This window comes from Pyxicephalus adspersus, chromosome 5 (genome assembly GCF_032062135.1).
Source record: "Pyxicephalus adspersus chromosome 5, UCB_Pads_2.0, whole genome shotgun sequence".
NCBI classification, from domain to species: Eukaryota; Metazoa; Chordata; class Amphibia; order Anura; family Pyxicephalidae; genus Pyxicephalus; species Pyxicephalus adspersus.
This window is the reverse complement of record NC_092862.1, coordinates 45,472,245-45,488,957: the sequence shown is the minus strand read 5'-3', so window position 1 is coordinate 45,488,957 and position 16,713 is coordinate 45,472,245. Positions and strand designations below refer to the sequence as shown.

Here is a 16,713-nt window from a genome sequence, read left to right as displayed (position 1 = left end):
AAGGAGAAATGGAGGAAGAAAAAAAAGTTCAGTTTGAGTTACATACTAGGATCTAAATATACTTTTTAAAAACAGACAGGTTTCTTCCCAGGCCCTTTTAGCTAGGCGCACCACCCAGCACTTTTCAGCACCCACCTGGCTGTTTTTGGGTGGTTACCAAAGAGTTTGGTCACAATACAGGGGCTGCCACCCACCTAAAATTTCTTCCCACCCGGCTTAAAAAAATATCTGGGTTGAGCACTGACAGATGTAAAGTATTGCAAAGATTCACATAACATCCATTGATATTTATATATGGACCCTCTAAGTAATGTATGTCCATAGTTGGAAAGTTTGAGTTGCATAAAATGGGCATGATATCTCGGAAATTATGGTGGTTGGTCTCTGGTAGCTTTTAAATGGCAAAATATGATATTCAAGTCAGCAATAGGTTTCCTTGTAGTTGGTGACATTGTAAAACTGGATTGTCAAGGTCATGAGGGGTGTGTACGATTAGAGGAAAATTACATTTTACTTTCACTCTTCAAACGTGAAAGAGGTTTGAAATATGCTTAAAGTTTAACATGTTCCAAAGCTCACTGTACTACCTACCTGTGCCAGTAAAACATCTTCTAAAAGATGAGAATAAAGTCGTAGAAAAGTTGTAATTCTATAAAGTTATACATGTGAATCCAATTGGATACATTGAAAAACTCCAGCCAAAATCTTTTTGGGTTTTGTATAGTCTCGAAGTGCTTCAGTAGTTCCTCTCTTTTTCACCCATCTACAAATATCTACATTCTTTTTATCACTCTTCCTGTAAACGTCTATTTTTCCCCCCCTCTGGTCAGCACTGGTCAACAAAGGCGATCAAGAATGAATGGGAGCACAGAGCCTCCTGGGATACCTACATCACGCATCCCAGGAGGCTCTTGGCTGCTCCTTCGGCAGATGCTCAGGCATGCGCAGAAGGAGTCCTTTCATCAATTAGGGAAAAAATTGCCGATCTCATACATGCACAGGGAGATCGGCACGTTTTTCCCGATTCTATGTCACCCGATCTCATTCCTGCACAGTGCGAGATCGGGTCATAGGAGAAGATGGCGGTGCCTGCCGCTCCCTTTACGCCAGGCCAAAGACTGATACCAAGACAACACGGGACCCAATGGAAGTAACCTTCCAACCGATACTCACCCGCGGGATTGAAAGCAAGTGTGTTTTTTTTTGTTTAAGTTTAGGTTTACTTCCATTTTAAGTTAAAAAATACACAGAAACAAGGTTTTTAAACGTTTACAAGTGTTCATAATATTATTTCTTATAATAAGCAATATGGCTTTTTAAACTTACAGCCTATTCAGAGTTATGTAACTGTTTTTCTTTTCTTTTATAGGTATAATGGGCTGTATTAAGAGTAAAGAGGACAAAGGTCCATCAATCAAATACAGAACAGAACCTAAGCCCGACCCTATCGGCCAGTTTGGCAATGACCTGCCACAAGTTGCACAGTCCCCTGCAATGAAAGGACCCTCTGCTAATTTTAACAGTCACTCGATGACACCTTTTGGAGGGTCATCTGGAATAACTCCTTTTGGAGGAGCATCTTCTATCTTTTCACCAGTGCCAGTTCCTTACCCAGGAGGGTTGACGGGTAAGCCTTTTTTACTCTTGATGATTGCCAAATTCTGCAAATCGTGAGTATGCTATATTTATTTAACCTATGGTATTTCAAATGTGACATTTTGTTTTTTATAATTGTGCTCCATCGAGTTCTCCCGGAGTTATCAAAGTTAGCTTGCAAGTATGTGAGTATTAAAAATAAATCAGCAAGTCACCAATACTCCAGAAAAAATAGTTTCACACATTTTATTATGAAGACAGCATTCCATAAGTCAGTATAGCCAATGTCTTGGGGCATGCAGGGTTCCTTCAACAAGAGGACAAAGTGATGATTTGCCACTCCTCATAAAAGCTGCTTTGTAAATGTTATTGACAGACCATATCATACACTCACCAGACACTTATTAGGTACACTATTAGATACACTTCAACTACTTGTCAACACAGATATCTAATGAGACAACCACATAGGCTCAATGCATTTAGCCCTGTAAACATTAAGGCAACCTGTTGCAATTCAAACGGGGCATCTGAATGGGGAAGTAAGGAGATATAAGTGACATTGAATATGCCAGGCACACTGGTCTGAGTATTTTAGGTCTGGCATTTTCATGCACAACTAGTTTACAGAGAATGGTCCAAAGTTTACAGAGTTTACAGAGAATGGTCCAAAAGAGGTCCATTGTATGGCAGTTCTCTGGGTGAAAATGACTTGTTGAAGCTTAGAAGTCATACCAGACCACATTTGGCTCTTGGCACCAGGCTCCAAAATGCACTTTAAGCACACCAGCAGTTTTGTTTTTGTTTCTTTTTTAGCACTACAGATAACAGATGGTTTACATCTGTGTATTGAGTTTTCCTACAACACAAATGTGTTTGGTGCAAAATAAATTGTTTCACAACACATGCATGATGCATTTTGTTAATTTTTGCATTTCCTGCACCATATTACTGCTTAGAAATACTTTGGAAGCTAAAAAATTAAAGATATAATTTGAGTTTGTATTTTGATGTTTGTCAACAGTTTTCCTTTGTGTTAATGAAGCCTTTTAAAACCAAAACTAGATAAGCATTTATTTATTACATTGATTTATTTTGGAAAGTAAATAGGATTAACTGACCACTAAAAAAAAGTACTTGGTATGTATCTGATGTCATTCAGAACACCAGAATTTTACTGATTCACATCTCTTTTACCCCGTCTTCTGATTGAAGTGTATCAGGAATTTCTGAGCAGTTGTGAATAGATATTAACTTCCGTGGGAATTAACTTCACTTGGCTCAGCAACAATGCTTGGAAAAAGAGAGATGTGTGTGGCATGGGCAGTTATGCGACTGAGCAATAGCTGGCTTCAACATTCTGCTTTGGTATTTGAGGTCACTGGCTACAGAGAAATGAGAAGGAACCTGGGAGTTTAGAAATATAGTTGCCATTGATAATTTGGATTAAAGTTTTATGAACCTGGAGGAATCCAATATCACAAATCATATGAAACATGAAACGATATCAGGCTTAAATGATTGCATATATTATTTAGGCACTGATCTACTAAATAGCAAAATCATCAATCATGATGATCTCTGGAACCTGGACTTTGAAAAACAAGTCGGCAATAGAGGTTTCTATCCCTTTCTTTGGCTTTGTTTTTTTATTTTTTGTATCCAGCTTTATGTTAGTGTTATTTGTAGTATAGACTTTTCATAGTCCAAACTCATTTTGATATGTTTTTTTTTTATTGTAGGTGGTGTTACAGTTTTTGTTGCCTTATATGATTATGAAGCTAGGACATCAGAAGATCTTTCTTTTAGAAAGGGTGAAAGATTCCAAATAATTAATAACACGTAAGTCATGTTAGAACCCTTCTCCGTGCCGTTGTAAATATGCCTGGCTATGTGTAGTTGTTCTTTTACTTTTAGTATGTGATAACTGCTAAATAGGAATTGCAATTAATGCAAGATTCACTTTCCTAGAATTGTTCTTTTGGCTGGAATTAATGACATTGTTTTTCTGATTCAGTCAGGCCACACCTTACATCAATCGTACACCACAGGGGAAATCACTGTTTCTCTCACTGTATCATACTATGACAGAAAGCTAAGCAACGGCTAGTCAATATCGATCTCCACTAAAATGGCCTTAATCCTGCTGCCAACTCTGTACTTTATATTTTGAGTTAGTATAAAATTACGCTGTGCCTTGACAATGTATTAAACGTAAGATTTATCTAAAGTCAATGTGAGCTCTGCTGTGTGATAACAAACAGGAAGATATTAAACGAAGCGGCAAAAGAGCATTTAAGGAACTTTTTCAAGGAGCATTTAAGGAACTTTTTCCAGAACCCTAAAATAGTTGTGTTAGCCCCTCATTTTGGTTTCTAAGGAAAGCTTTTTTGGGTTAGGGATCAGATGTTTTTTTTTTTTTTTTTCCTTGACACTGTAGGGGCATTTTAGTAATATAATTTAATGTTTTTTCATTAGCACAGTCAGAGCAAATAGTGGAACTTTTATTGCATAAAACTTCCCTGCTGCTTATTCTACTCAGTGTGGGCATGGAGGTAATTGTTTCTGAATTGATATCAATTATCCTCAGAATTTGCTAAACCCACTAGCAACTAAGGTAGCAAATAAGGTCTTCCATTTTTGGACCTTTCTTTAAAGCTTTAGTTATTCCCCAATAAAATATAAGCCTACCATTGCTAGTTGCATGGTTGTTATGCTTTTTTTTCTTTGGTGTCACTGACCTAATGTAAGAACTCCTGTCATATCGGTCAGAACTCCTAATTTAAATAGTTAGTTCGGGTTGTTGACTTAAAGATGTAGTAAGGTTAGTTTAAATGCCAAGCAAATAGTATTTGGTCAACAATGACTGCCTCTATGTTTCTCACATTTAAGGTTACCTGTTAAATAAACATGTATTCTTACACAATGCATAAAAAAAGTAGAAAAATCTCATAGAATCCTATTTTTTTAAATATGCAGCTTTTATTAAAATAATGTCCTCTTTCTGCCATGGATGTCTTAAAGTACTTTCTGTTAAGGGGTGACAACTGTCTCCTTCAGAATTTGGTTGCCGGATCAGGGTAATGATGTGCAGCCCCCGATGCTAAAATATACAGTAAGGTCCATAAATATTTGGACAGAGACATTTTTTTTTCTAATTTTGGTTGTGTACATTACTACAATCAATTTTAAATGAAACATCTCGGATGCAGTTGAACTGCAGACTTTCAGCTTTAATTGAGTGAGTTGAACAAAAAGATTGCTTAAAAATGTGGGGAACTAAAGCCTTTTTTTACACAATCACTTCATTTCAGAGGCTCAAGTAATCGGACAATTGACTCAAAGGCTATTTCATGGGCTGGTGTGGGCAATTCCTTCGTTATGTCATTATCAATTAAGCAGATAAAAGTCCTGGAGTTGATTTGAGGGGGGGGTGCTTGTATGTACAAGATTTTGCGGTGAGCAGACAACATGCGGTCAATGGAGCTCTCTATGCAGGTGAAACAAGCCATCCTGCAAAAACAGAAAAAAAACATCCGAGAATGTTACAATATTAGGAGTGGCAAAATCTACAGTTTGGTACATCATGAGAAAGAAACAAAGCACTGGTGAACTTGGCAACGCCCAAAGACCTGGACGTCCATGGAAGACAGCTGAAAGTTGAGAGTTGTTTCATTTAAAATTGATTGTGGTAATGTACAGAACCAAAATTAGAAAAAAAGTTGTCTCCGTCCAAATATTTATGGACCTAACTGTAATTAGCTAAATAAAGCTGCATAGCTGCAGTTGGCAACACTGCCAATCAGTTAAGGAAAAAAGTGAAAAAGAACCATGGTGGTAGTTTAATACACAGGCTGTAGATCAAAAAATCCATCAAGCCATCAGCCAATTTTTTTCAGTTCTAGAGAAGCCCCAGAGTCTTGTTCCCTGTTGTTTAAATGTTCCCCATTTATTTCACTGTTAGTCACCAAATCCACCATTAAGATTAAGTCGTTAACCAGAAGCAATTTGCTGGATGAAATTTAGTTATTAAAGTACAGTAAAATTTGGGACTCAAAGGGTGCCAGTGAATTGGATGCAGGTGCATGAATACATCCCAGCAGCCTATTCATGCTTAGTTTAATGCATTCAGATAGATGGCAGGTTTTCTTAAAATGGTTTACATCCAAGAATATATAAATAAAAAATACAAATACTTTCTTTGTGATCAAATGCACTGTACAATAAAATTGTCATAATATGTAAACACTTAACATGATTCCATATTCTACATTACCCAAAAGGATATATATATATATATATATATATATATATATATATATATATATATATATATATATATATATATATAAAAATAACATTTACATTTATTTTAGAACATCTGTATCAGACCATCGGAATGAAAAAAACATTTATAAAAAATTTTTTATTGAGACAAACCCATTGTCTTACTGTCCCAAACATACACAATCTAGGAAACAGGTAATGAATATACAGGCACTGTGTTATATAATTTTACATGTGCTGTGGATCACCATGTAAATCTAGCAATATGATCAAATAAGTTTGAACTTTTGGCTTTAAGAGATTTCCCAAAAAAAAAGTGCAACTGTTATTTTTTTTTATACAAATGTGATTTCAGTGTATTTATTTTTACGTTTTCTCTTACAGGGAAGGAGATTGGTGGGAAGCAAGATCTATAGCCACTGGAAAAACTGGTTACATTCCCAGTAACTATGTTGCTCCCGCAGACTCCATACAGGCTGAAGAGTAAGATTGCACTGTTGACATATTTAGATATGCAGATAATAGATAATTTTATTAGCTATGTTGACAAAACCTATAATATCTTTATAGATAAATATTCTCATCTCACGTTTGTTTAATGGCTGTATTAACAATACCTGGAAAAGGGCTTCAGTTTTTCTCCAGAAATTGATTTTAAAATAAAACTTCAGTTTTCTCAAACAGTCTCCCCTCTGTGTATAAAAATATTTTGCCTTTGTTATCCCCACCTGAGCCCTCTCAGTATTGTAATCCTAAATGAAATACCATCTGTGTCTCTTCAATAGACGTGTCTTGGCAAAAATAAAACCCCTGTTGCCTCTAATTTTGTGCTGATTTCTGGGAAACACATTGAGTCACTCATGCAAGCAAGAAGTTAGGTTTATTTATGTGTTCTATACACATACAAGTCCCCTCAGTTTGCAATATTGCTAGGAAGCCACGTTTTATTATTCTGTCTTACTGGTTGCTGATTTTTTTTAAAGCAGACAGGTAGGAACTGGCAGTCATATCTGCAGCAATCTGACTGACCCATCATGAGATTGGATAGGGTAAAGCAGAGAGGGCATGGGTAGTCCCTTATGTCATGCTGCCTTTTGTTTAGGCATTTCTTCCCCAGGTAAACAATGCTACCCACATGAAAGACCAGGGCACATTCTTTCAGTGCTACATGGTCTACTTCTGACATAAACCTTTTGTTGGTGCACAGGGATCAGCATGGACACATTGAATGATTTATAGCCCAAAGTTTTTCAGCAAATTGTGCTGCTGTGTCTTCTTTGTGGGTTTGATCCAGTTAGGCTAGCCTCCTTCTCACCCTTCTTGGACTACTTTGATTGATACACCTTCCCATTTTCCTTCTTTCAACACATCACCTTTTGGAACTGACTGTTTGCTGCCTAACATATCTCCCTGCTTGACGGTGCCATTTTAACAGGAACAAAATGTTTAGCTTAAGTAATGTTTTCCTTCAATGGGAAGGCTGATTCAAAATGGACTGAATAACCACTTGCAGAGTTATAGCAAATCTACCATGAAGAAATAATGTTGTGTGTATTCTATGTATAAAGATTTTTCAGAAAGAAGCTGTACATTGTTACATGTATCCATGACCTGGTAATATCAATGTTTTGTTTTGTTTTTTTTCAGATGGTATTTTGGAAAAATGGGTAGAAAAGATGCCGAAAGATTGCTCCTCAACCCAGGGAACCAGAGAGGAACATTCTTAGTTAGGGAAAGTGAAACCACTAAAGGTAATTATCTTGGTGTTTAATTTTACAAATCAGGTAATAAATCTTGTTTAAAGTGATTTTTTTGGCTACTTTAAAGTATTAATGTTCATATAATTTCAAAAGTCATTTAAAATGTAAACTTGCTTTTTTATATATTATTATATGTAGTAATCCTCCTGTGAAGGACTTTTTTAAAGGCAATTTGGTTTTAGGGAGACAACACTCTGTCCCTGTTAAGCTCCTTTGTCACCCTATTATTCAGTGCATGGAAAGTAAAAACAGCCATGTGGATGCTCATTGTGCTGGCATCTTCCACTCTTCTTACCATCAGGAATCCTTTCATGAGGAATGGCATGCTACTGGCACCTCTTGAGCACAAACATGTACTAAAGTGGCTGGATGGGCATCAGCACTAGGATGTAAAAATGTGAAAAATGTATCTTTAGAAGAAAACATGTTAATGTTATCCAGTTCCTTATTAGTTTTATATTTAAAACCGGTCGCGTTGAAGAATGAGTATATTAGGGTTGACGTTAAATGAAACAAAAACACTACCCACACATGAAGATTTGTATTGAAGAATGCATTGTTGTTACTTGATTATTTAATATAGTATAGAAATGGTCTATTTAGAAATTGGTGAATCTAACAGTCACTGAAACATTCTATGTTGTAGAATCTTCTGTGTTTCAATCTCCGTAAGTGTTTCTCCACCAGAAAATGTTTCAATGCATGTCAGATTCACTGCTTCATTGATATACCCCACAGTGTATCACTTTTGGGAAAGTGTGCAAGCTGAGCGTGTGGTTTTGCAATGGAAATTTACTAATATTTTGTTCGGTGTTTAATTTCCAAAGGAGCATATTCCCTCTCTATTCGAGATTGGGATGAAGTGAGAGGTGATAATGTGAAACACTACAAGATCAGAAAACTTGACAACGGAGGATATTATATCACTACTCGGGCACAGTTTGATTCACTGCAGAAGCTTGTAAAGCACTACTCAGGTAATAACAATATTTATTGATAATTTGACTCATTTGGATGCCAAAAACCATACTCTAAGAAAATTTAGCTCTATTTTGCCCATTTGTTTTTGTATTTTATGCAGTAGCTCTTGACCTAAAATAACAAACTCCTTACATAATGTGATTAATCTAAGGGTACCAACATTTAAGAATGTGTTAATCATTTGTTCTTTAACAAAAATCATTTGTTCTTTAACCCTTTACCTTTTCTTTAACCCTTTACTGATGTTAGTTCTTTACAAGACTGTACAATGCAACATATTTACCTACATATTGTAATAAACATCATATTGATTCTTTTTTTAGAACATGCTGATGGATTGTGCTATCGGTTAACAACTGTGTGTCCCACTGTGAAACCACAAACCCAGGGATTAGCAAAGGATGCTTGGGAAATTCCAAGAGAATCTTTGAGACTTGAAGTGAAGCTGGGTCAGGGATGCTTTGGTGAAGTATGGATGGGTAAGTTTTACCTTTATAGCTTTTTACTGTAAGTCTTATACAGTTAATACTTTAGAAACACACATTTAACCCTTTAATTGCCAACATGTCCCAAACGTCAGGCAATAGCAGCTGTGAGATTCTTTATAAATTTGGTACAGCTGCATCTGAGCTTTCAGGAAAACACTGGGGGGTGTTGTAGCCCTGCACAATACCATTTGCAGCTAGACCGTATTCAGTTTATTTTTACCTGGTAATCCTGTCATTAACAAATTTCCTATTGGTGATTACCAACCCTTTCTTTCCATGCTGAATCAGTAGTGCCCGGTCCTACTAGTACAGGAAGAGGGTTAGGAGGACAATTGAGCACCACCTCCTCGGGGCAGATATACTTTTGCTCTCAATTAGAAATATTAACCATGCAGCACAAGTAGAGAAAGCAATGAGCTCAAGATTTCTGATAGGAAGTATTGGTTTCGCATATCAAACATGCGTAACTAGAACTATTGCGTGTCAAGAAAATAGTTGTATTTTATAGCTTTCCTGAATATATAGACAGCTCAGGTGGAGTTATGTTGGCTAACACTGCTGCCGTTTCATAACTAGCAAGTGGTAATCTTCACTGTTTCCTCCATCAGTGCAGAAAAAGTTCTCCGTCATCCATTCAGTCTGGACTTCTTATCTCTTAAGTCAGTTACCCCATTCCACTTCTCTGATCTGTGCCTAACATTTTCCATTAACCACAACATTCTTCAAAGTTCATTGACTTATTTGCTCTTTAAATATTTGGGCATGAAGTCCTAATTTTTTTCTTTTTATATAAATATTCTTTAGTAGAAAAAAAAGGGCAATAAGGTTGTCACATTATACATAGTACAAACTGCAGAAATGTAGACTATAAGTACAGACTATAATATACAATTCCAGTACCTTTCACAATACAACAAAAACTCTCATGACTGCTTTTCAGTTAAACAGGGAAGTAGAAAGGAGGATCACAAACAGCCCAAAGTGTTGCAGTAGAAAATGTTAGGTCCTATTCTCTACATTTTTATGGTGCAGTAGTGCGTGGCTATACTACATCATGCAGCGCAAACTAATAGTACATCTGATTTTTAATATTTGTATAGAAGTGAGCTCCTTGAGTTTTTATAATTCAATTTAAAGAATTTTAAATTTAGTGTCATATGGAAGCAGACCATGTCAAATGTTGTTGCCTTTTGAAATTTTGTATAAACATTTTCTATACTTGGACAGGAGTTAGAAGGGTTCCTTTACCAAACATCAGAGAATTCTTTAAACTACATATCTTCACATGGGCTTTAAATAGGAAATCTTTCGTCAAGTATAGTTTTTGCATTTCTATGATGTTTGTTGCCTTTAACTTCATGTGTGTATTGATCTCCAAACAGTCTTTTCTTTAAAGTATGAAAAGGTACATTAAAGACTCAGACATTTACTGTTTGTTTTTTAATGCTTGCATTTCATTTTCCCCCGGCAATCTTATACATTTCTTGTTTACTTTTCCTCAATAGGTCCTACTGGTTCTGCTCATGTTTCTAAACATTTTTTTTTGTTAACCTCTAGGAACTTGGAATGGAACAACTAAAGTAGCTATTAAAACACTAAAGCCTGGAACAATGATGCCTGAAGCTTTCTTACAAGAAGCTCAGATAATGAAAAAGCTAAGGCATGACAAACTAGTCCCTCTTTATGCTGTGGTTTCAGAAGAGCCAATCTACATTGTTACAGAATTCATGACAAAAGGTTTGCTTCACTGAATTCAGATTTTTTTTTTTATAAACACGGTTATGTAACGATAAAATGTTTCAAGCATTGTTGCATCCTTCAGAGGATTATTGTCCTACCATGTGAATGCTTATTTTAGAAAAGTACTAAAGTTACTAAACAAACAAGCACTTGCCTTATTATTAATATTATTACACAGTATTTACATAGTGCCAACATATTACGACTATGACTATTAAGTCCATAGTCATGTCACTAGCTGTACCTCAAAGGGGCTCCCAATCTAATGCCCCTACCATAGTCATATGTCATTATACAGTCTAAAGTCAATTTTGGGTAAAGACAATTTACTGCATGTTTTTGGAATGTGAGAGAAAACCAGAGTACCTGGCGGAAACCCACGCAAACACGGGGAGAATCTGCAAACTCCATGCCTTGTTCAGTTTTGAGTTTAATTCAATTTAAACCTTCTGAACAAAGCCCTGACATATCCCAACTATCATAAATCTTGTCTGCCATACTTAGTTCACTTTTTCTAAGGTTCCTCTGGATATTGACCACAGTACAGCATGGCACCCAGAGGGAATATTTTTATTTCACATTTTCTTGCTGTACACTGCAACAAAATTCTCAATATTAATTGTAAAATAAAACAAATAATGTATAACAAATAATACATTTGTTGTGAGTGAAGAAATTTTATTGGTGTCATAAGGAAAAGTGTCCCTGTGTATTGGTGGGCCACAAAAGGCATTTTTCCTTACAGATATCTAGGAAGGTTGTTGGGGCTTGCTGTGGTGGTGTTGGTTTCAGAACTACGCAGGCACTGTCAGGTGGAAAATCCTAGCATCCAACAATCCTGCATCTGGTTAGAGTGTCCTGTGTTCATTAATGTATATCTGAGAGGTTTGTACTTTGTTTTATACAACAGGCAGTCTTCTGGACTTCCTTAAAGAAGGAGATGGGAAGTATTTGAAGTTGCCACAGCTTGTTGATATGGCTGCACAGGTAAGAGTATATGTTGTATTGCTTCATTATTCCAAGCTTGTTGTTGGTGCTCTCAAAAATTTATTAACATACTTACATTTCATTTTTTTTTTTTTTTGTAGATTGCAGATGGTATGGCTTATATAGAAAGGATGAACTACATCCATAGAGACCTCCGAGCTGCTAACATCCTAGTAGGAGACAATCTTGTTTGTAAAATTGCTGATTTCGGTCTGGCCAGGTTAATAGAAGATAATGAATACACAGCTAGACAAGGTAACATTGCTTTGTTACTAATTTGATCATTTGTTTTTTTTTTCAATAGAATATTAACTTTCAATAAATGCAAAAATGTTATTCTAAAGAGTTGCTAGTATTAGACTTAATACAGTCTATACAGCTAAAGCTGAATTCATATTTCCCCTTGCATCCCCAATCATCTTTGGTACAGGACTGAAGGCATACTTACATATGTATTTATTAACTTTATATAATCATTTACTAACAAACCATCTCTTTTCTGTTAATTTAGGTGCAAAGTTTCCTATCAAGTGGACAGCTCCTGAGGCTGCTTTGTATGGTAGATTTACCATCAAGTCTGATGTCTGGTCATTTGGTATTTTGCTGATAGAGCTGGTCACCAAAGGAAGAGTGCCATATCCAGGTACAATATTCTGTAGCTGGTTTTCTTTCTGCTCTGTTGGGTGCTAAAGTTTTGTGTTTCCCTGCTAAAGTTAGCATTTGCAAATCTGCCTATAGTATTGAATTGTTAAAATCATACATAAAGTAAAGGTGTGTTAAAATGATTTCTGTAAAAACGAGACAATAGTAAAGACATAATGTTTGATTCTTAATATCCTGGTATTTTCCTGTTCTGTTGACATTAGTACAGGACAGGAGTGTTTTAGTGTTTGTGTTGCAATGTTGACAATCTCTATTGTATATGTAGGCAATAACTTGAACATTTCAACTTTAAAAGGTCATTTTGATCTGCTTTTATGCATCACTTTGTGGTATGTCCATCGGAAGGATGTTGGACAAACCACAGATGCATAAATGGTCCATTTCTGTGAGCTGATAAAATACTTTAGGTTTAGCAACTGTGTGCAGAACACATCATATTTCACCTTCATGAAACATAGCCTGTAAACTGTTAGGTGGGTTACACCATATGCAGAAATGCTAAACCAAATAAGGTTGTATTTGTAGAAGCGATTTTATTTTGGATAGATTTTGCTGGAAATAGGATATTAAGCACTTAAAGCAGATCCCTTATCTAGATTTCTCAAGCTGCAACACACAGTGCTGCATATAAGGCTGAATGTGGAGGTCCATACCCATGTGTATATTCAGTAGTTGAAGGTGGAGATATAGGGTTTACCCAACATCCGTAATGTTTTTTTTAACATGGAATTAATAATATTTTTATTGAAACTCTAGGAAATCAGTTATACGTTAAATCTTTGTTAATGGATAAACCAAGGTAAAGGCTATTATGATGTAGCCACTATACCTAGTGCGGAAAATGGTAATCTGTAATCTCTAATTTACTTTTCTCTTAAAAATGATCCTGTCACCAGAAAATAGGGTCCCCTGCAAAACAATCCCTTAGGCTTAGCCTACACGGACTGTTTCCCCAGAGTTTAACCTAAGGGTTTAAAAGCTTAGGTTTGAAATTCCCATACATTTTAATGGGCCAGTCTACACCAGGGCATTTCCTTGAGGCACGTTTATGGAGCCATAGGAATCATCCTTTTTGTGGTGGCATAAAAAAAAAAAAAAAAAAAAAAAGGTAAGTATACGGTTAAGCACAAATCACATAATAAAAATACTTAAACATTAAAGCCCTGGCTCATTATTTAATAGATATATTTAACTCATTGGGTTAAAATAAAACTCTTATAAAAACTTGTACAGTCTGTTTAGACCAGCGTTGAAAAAATAACCAGTAACCAAACCTTATCCAGATGTGATGACATGCCATGGTATTTCAGTCACTTTTGAAAGAAATCATGGTTTGTAAACATTTGACAAAATCATTTTTTTTTAAATTTATGACAAGGAATACCTATGGGGTATATGGAGTTTTTTTATTTAGATTGTGTGCTTGTTCTAGGTTTGTAACCTGGCAGCAATATTTTTTAGCGGACCAAAAATGGTATCCTCCCTGTTTCTTTTTTACTTCTTTTTTCTAACCTACATTGTGAAAGAAAATATAGAATTCTGGATACATTTGCCAAATTGAACAACTAAAACTTCCTTCTTAAGTATTTTTTTGGCTAATAATATGAATTTCTTTCCCACAGGGATGGTGAACAGGGAGGTGCTGGAGCAAGTGGAGCGTGGCTACAGAATGCCTTGTCCTCAAGGCTGCCCCGAGTCCCTGCATGAATTAATGAAGTTGTGCTGGAAGAAGGACCCAGATGAGAGGCCAACTTTTGAATATATTCAGTCATTTTTAGAAGACTACTTTACAGCAACAGAGCCACAGTACCAACCTGGAGACAATCTATAAGCGAGAGACTGACCATAAAATGCACAATACTTGCCAAAAGTGTACAAGAGATTTTGTATAGGTTCTTTCCTGTTTCTATAGGGAAATGGAAGGTCCTGATCACTCTGCATGCTTATGGCGAATTGGAAATCCACAGTACAGTTGCACAAAACCACTTTGAAAGTATTGCAAACAAAATGGACAAATCATGTGATTCTCAGCAAGTCCCAAAGAAAGGTCGGCAGTGATGTGGATGGTTGGTTAAGCCATTGAGAACACAGTGTTCAGCCCGCTGTTTTAATACGTTATTCTGTTTAAAAATACATTTCAGGATCATCGAATGGGGGCTCATCACTGCACCAAGCATTTCATTCCTGGTCTATAGAATCTCAAACAGTTTTTTTTTTTCTTATTTGTTCAAATCAATATATCATATGCTGGCATATACATTGCAAAAATACATTGTCCCCACTAGTTACTAGACCCATGGATGAAGTGAAGGGAAGTGATTGATTAGAATTTTGGCCCCGTTACCGCCAAACGACTAAACATCTTGTGTTTAGTTAGACATTACTTATACTTTTTTCTTGTTGGGTATACTTCTTCCATTCATTGCTGTCACTGTTGTCCTATACAGCAGTGAGCACTTTATCTGCCATTGCTGCAGATTCACTGGACCTGGCTCCAGATTCTTTTCTTCTGCATCACTTTTGTAAAGCATAAAAATACATTGCCCAAGACTGTCTGCAAGACAAGCGGTGGTGTTTTAACATTGGGCAATATTGAAAACTGTTTATTATGCATTTTTTGTGCTTTATTTTTTTCTCCTCCATAACTTTCATGGGTAGTAAGGAGTGGTATAGGTTACTCAAAAGTGCAGATACTCATGTATGCAATCCTATGCGTTTTTGATACAATTTTTTAAATTCTATTTTTGTGACTTTATTTGTAAGAAATATTCTGAATCACACATCTCTGACCCTATAACACTATTTGGGAATTTCCTGTAGTTCAGGGATTTCATTGATAGCACTTTGGCTTATCTTTGATTGACTAATATTAGTGTGACGTGACTGGAGTAAAATGTGAATGCTTTAAGTGACTGTATGCTGACATGGTTTATTTACTGTGGTTGGAGCCTGAAGTCGCCAGTGCTAAGCTGGACAGACAAACACGCTTGTGCAAAGTTTCACAATTACAACTGACACATATCTGGCAATAATTTTTTTCCCCTTGTTTTTGTTGTTTTATATGTTTAACAATCTAACAATAAAAAATAAAGTGCTAACTTGCATTTCCCATGCTACATTTCACACACTACAGTTTGGTCCAAGATCAGTTCTATGTATCCACCAGGCATGCTTGCTAACATTTCCAGTTTAAAACCAGGGACCAGCCAGGCCATGCCCTTGTCCCATTCATTACCACAAAGCCCCACCATTTTACCGATTTATTTAGGATTGTTGGCAAATATGTACAGATATTTGGTAATGTGGAACTATATTTTTTTTTTTACAATTCCCAACATGTGTTTTCTCTATTTTTATTGGCAGTGCCATCACAACATTGTTCCTAAAGGAAAAACTTTGTTGTGGTTTGTTTTTTTCCCTTTTTTTGTTTCTTTTTAAAGGGCTTTATACAAAAACTATGGAATTGTATCTTTTTATACAAATTTTCAAGCTAATTTAACTCGCTCTGTAAGTTTCTGTACTAAGAAAAACAGGATCAGTGCTTGTCAGTCTGACTGGCTGTCAGTTATTGTCTTTTCACTACTAAACCTCGATTATGTAATATCATTTGTATAGTAACAAATTAAATGAGTAATTATTGCATTTGAAATGATTGTGATGATGCATATCTTATGGGAAGGGGCGCTTACTGGTTGAAACATTTAACACAGTTTTATGTTATACATGATACCTGTTAGACCAACAGGAGATCAATATGTAAAATAAACAAATCATTTTTCTTTTTTACAAACTTGGTCTAGTTTTTGGGGGGTTTCAGAAAGTTTGCATGGTTATAGTAGCTGTCAACTAGTAAAGGTTTAGGCAAATAAGCAACTTTTTTTAGTCTGGTAAATTGTCACTGGTATATAAAACTAAATACCCAATTTGCCTGCTTGCTAGGTCAGTTGTCCAATATATAAGCCCATGTTCTGTACCTCTCGATTAACTTATCACTATAATAGTCAGTGTCAAGTGTGTGGAAGCACTCATCATTATAATAGTCAGCATCAGTGACTGGTGTATGGAAGGATTCATCACTAATGTACTGTTCAGTGTCAGTGACCATTGTATGGAAGCACTCCTCCTTGTAATGGTCAGTGTCCTTGAACAGTGTATGGAAGCACCCATCACTGTAATGGTCAGTGACCTGTGTATGGAAGGATTTATCACTG

The 16,713-nt window shown here is 36.0% G+C and overlaps 1 protein-coding gene across 1 annotated transcript in view; it reads left to right on the top strand.

Moving 5' to 3' along the window:
* Window positions 1-16,292, top strand: part of YES1 (YES proto-oncogene 1, Src family tyrosine kinase) — a 39,944-nt gene extending 23,652 nt beyond the window's left edge. The window contains exons 2-12 of the mRNA XM_072411355.1: window positions 1,370-1,627; window positions 3,339-3,438; window positions 6,268-6,366; window positions 7,531-7,634; window positions 8,471-8,620; window positions 8,948-9,103; window positions 10,670-10,849; window positions 11,763-11,839; window positions 11,941-12,094; window positions 12,351-12,482; window positions 14,125-16,292. Of these exons, the coding sequence (XP_072267456.1) occupies window positions 1,375-1,627; window positions 3,339-3,438; window positions 6,268-6,366; window positions 7,531-7,634; window positions 8,471-8,620; window positions 8,948-9,103; window positions 10,670-10,849; window positions 11,763-11,839; window positions 11,941-12,094; window positions 12,351-12,482; window positions 14,125-14,333 (1,614 nt within the window). The 5' untranslated portion in view covers window positions 1,370-1,374 and the 3' untranslated portion in view covers window positions 14,334-16,292. The remainder of the gene's footprint in view (window positions 1-1,369; window positions 1,628-3,338; window positions 3,439-6,267; window positions 6,367-7,530; window positions 7,635-8,470; window positions 8,621-8,947; window positions 9,104-10,669; window positions 10,850-11,762; window positions 11,840-11,940; window positions 12,095-12,350; window positions 12,483-14,124) is intronic.
* Window positions 16,293-16,713: the final 421 nt, after the last annotated feature.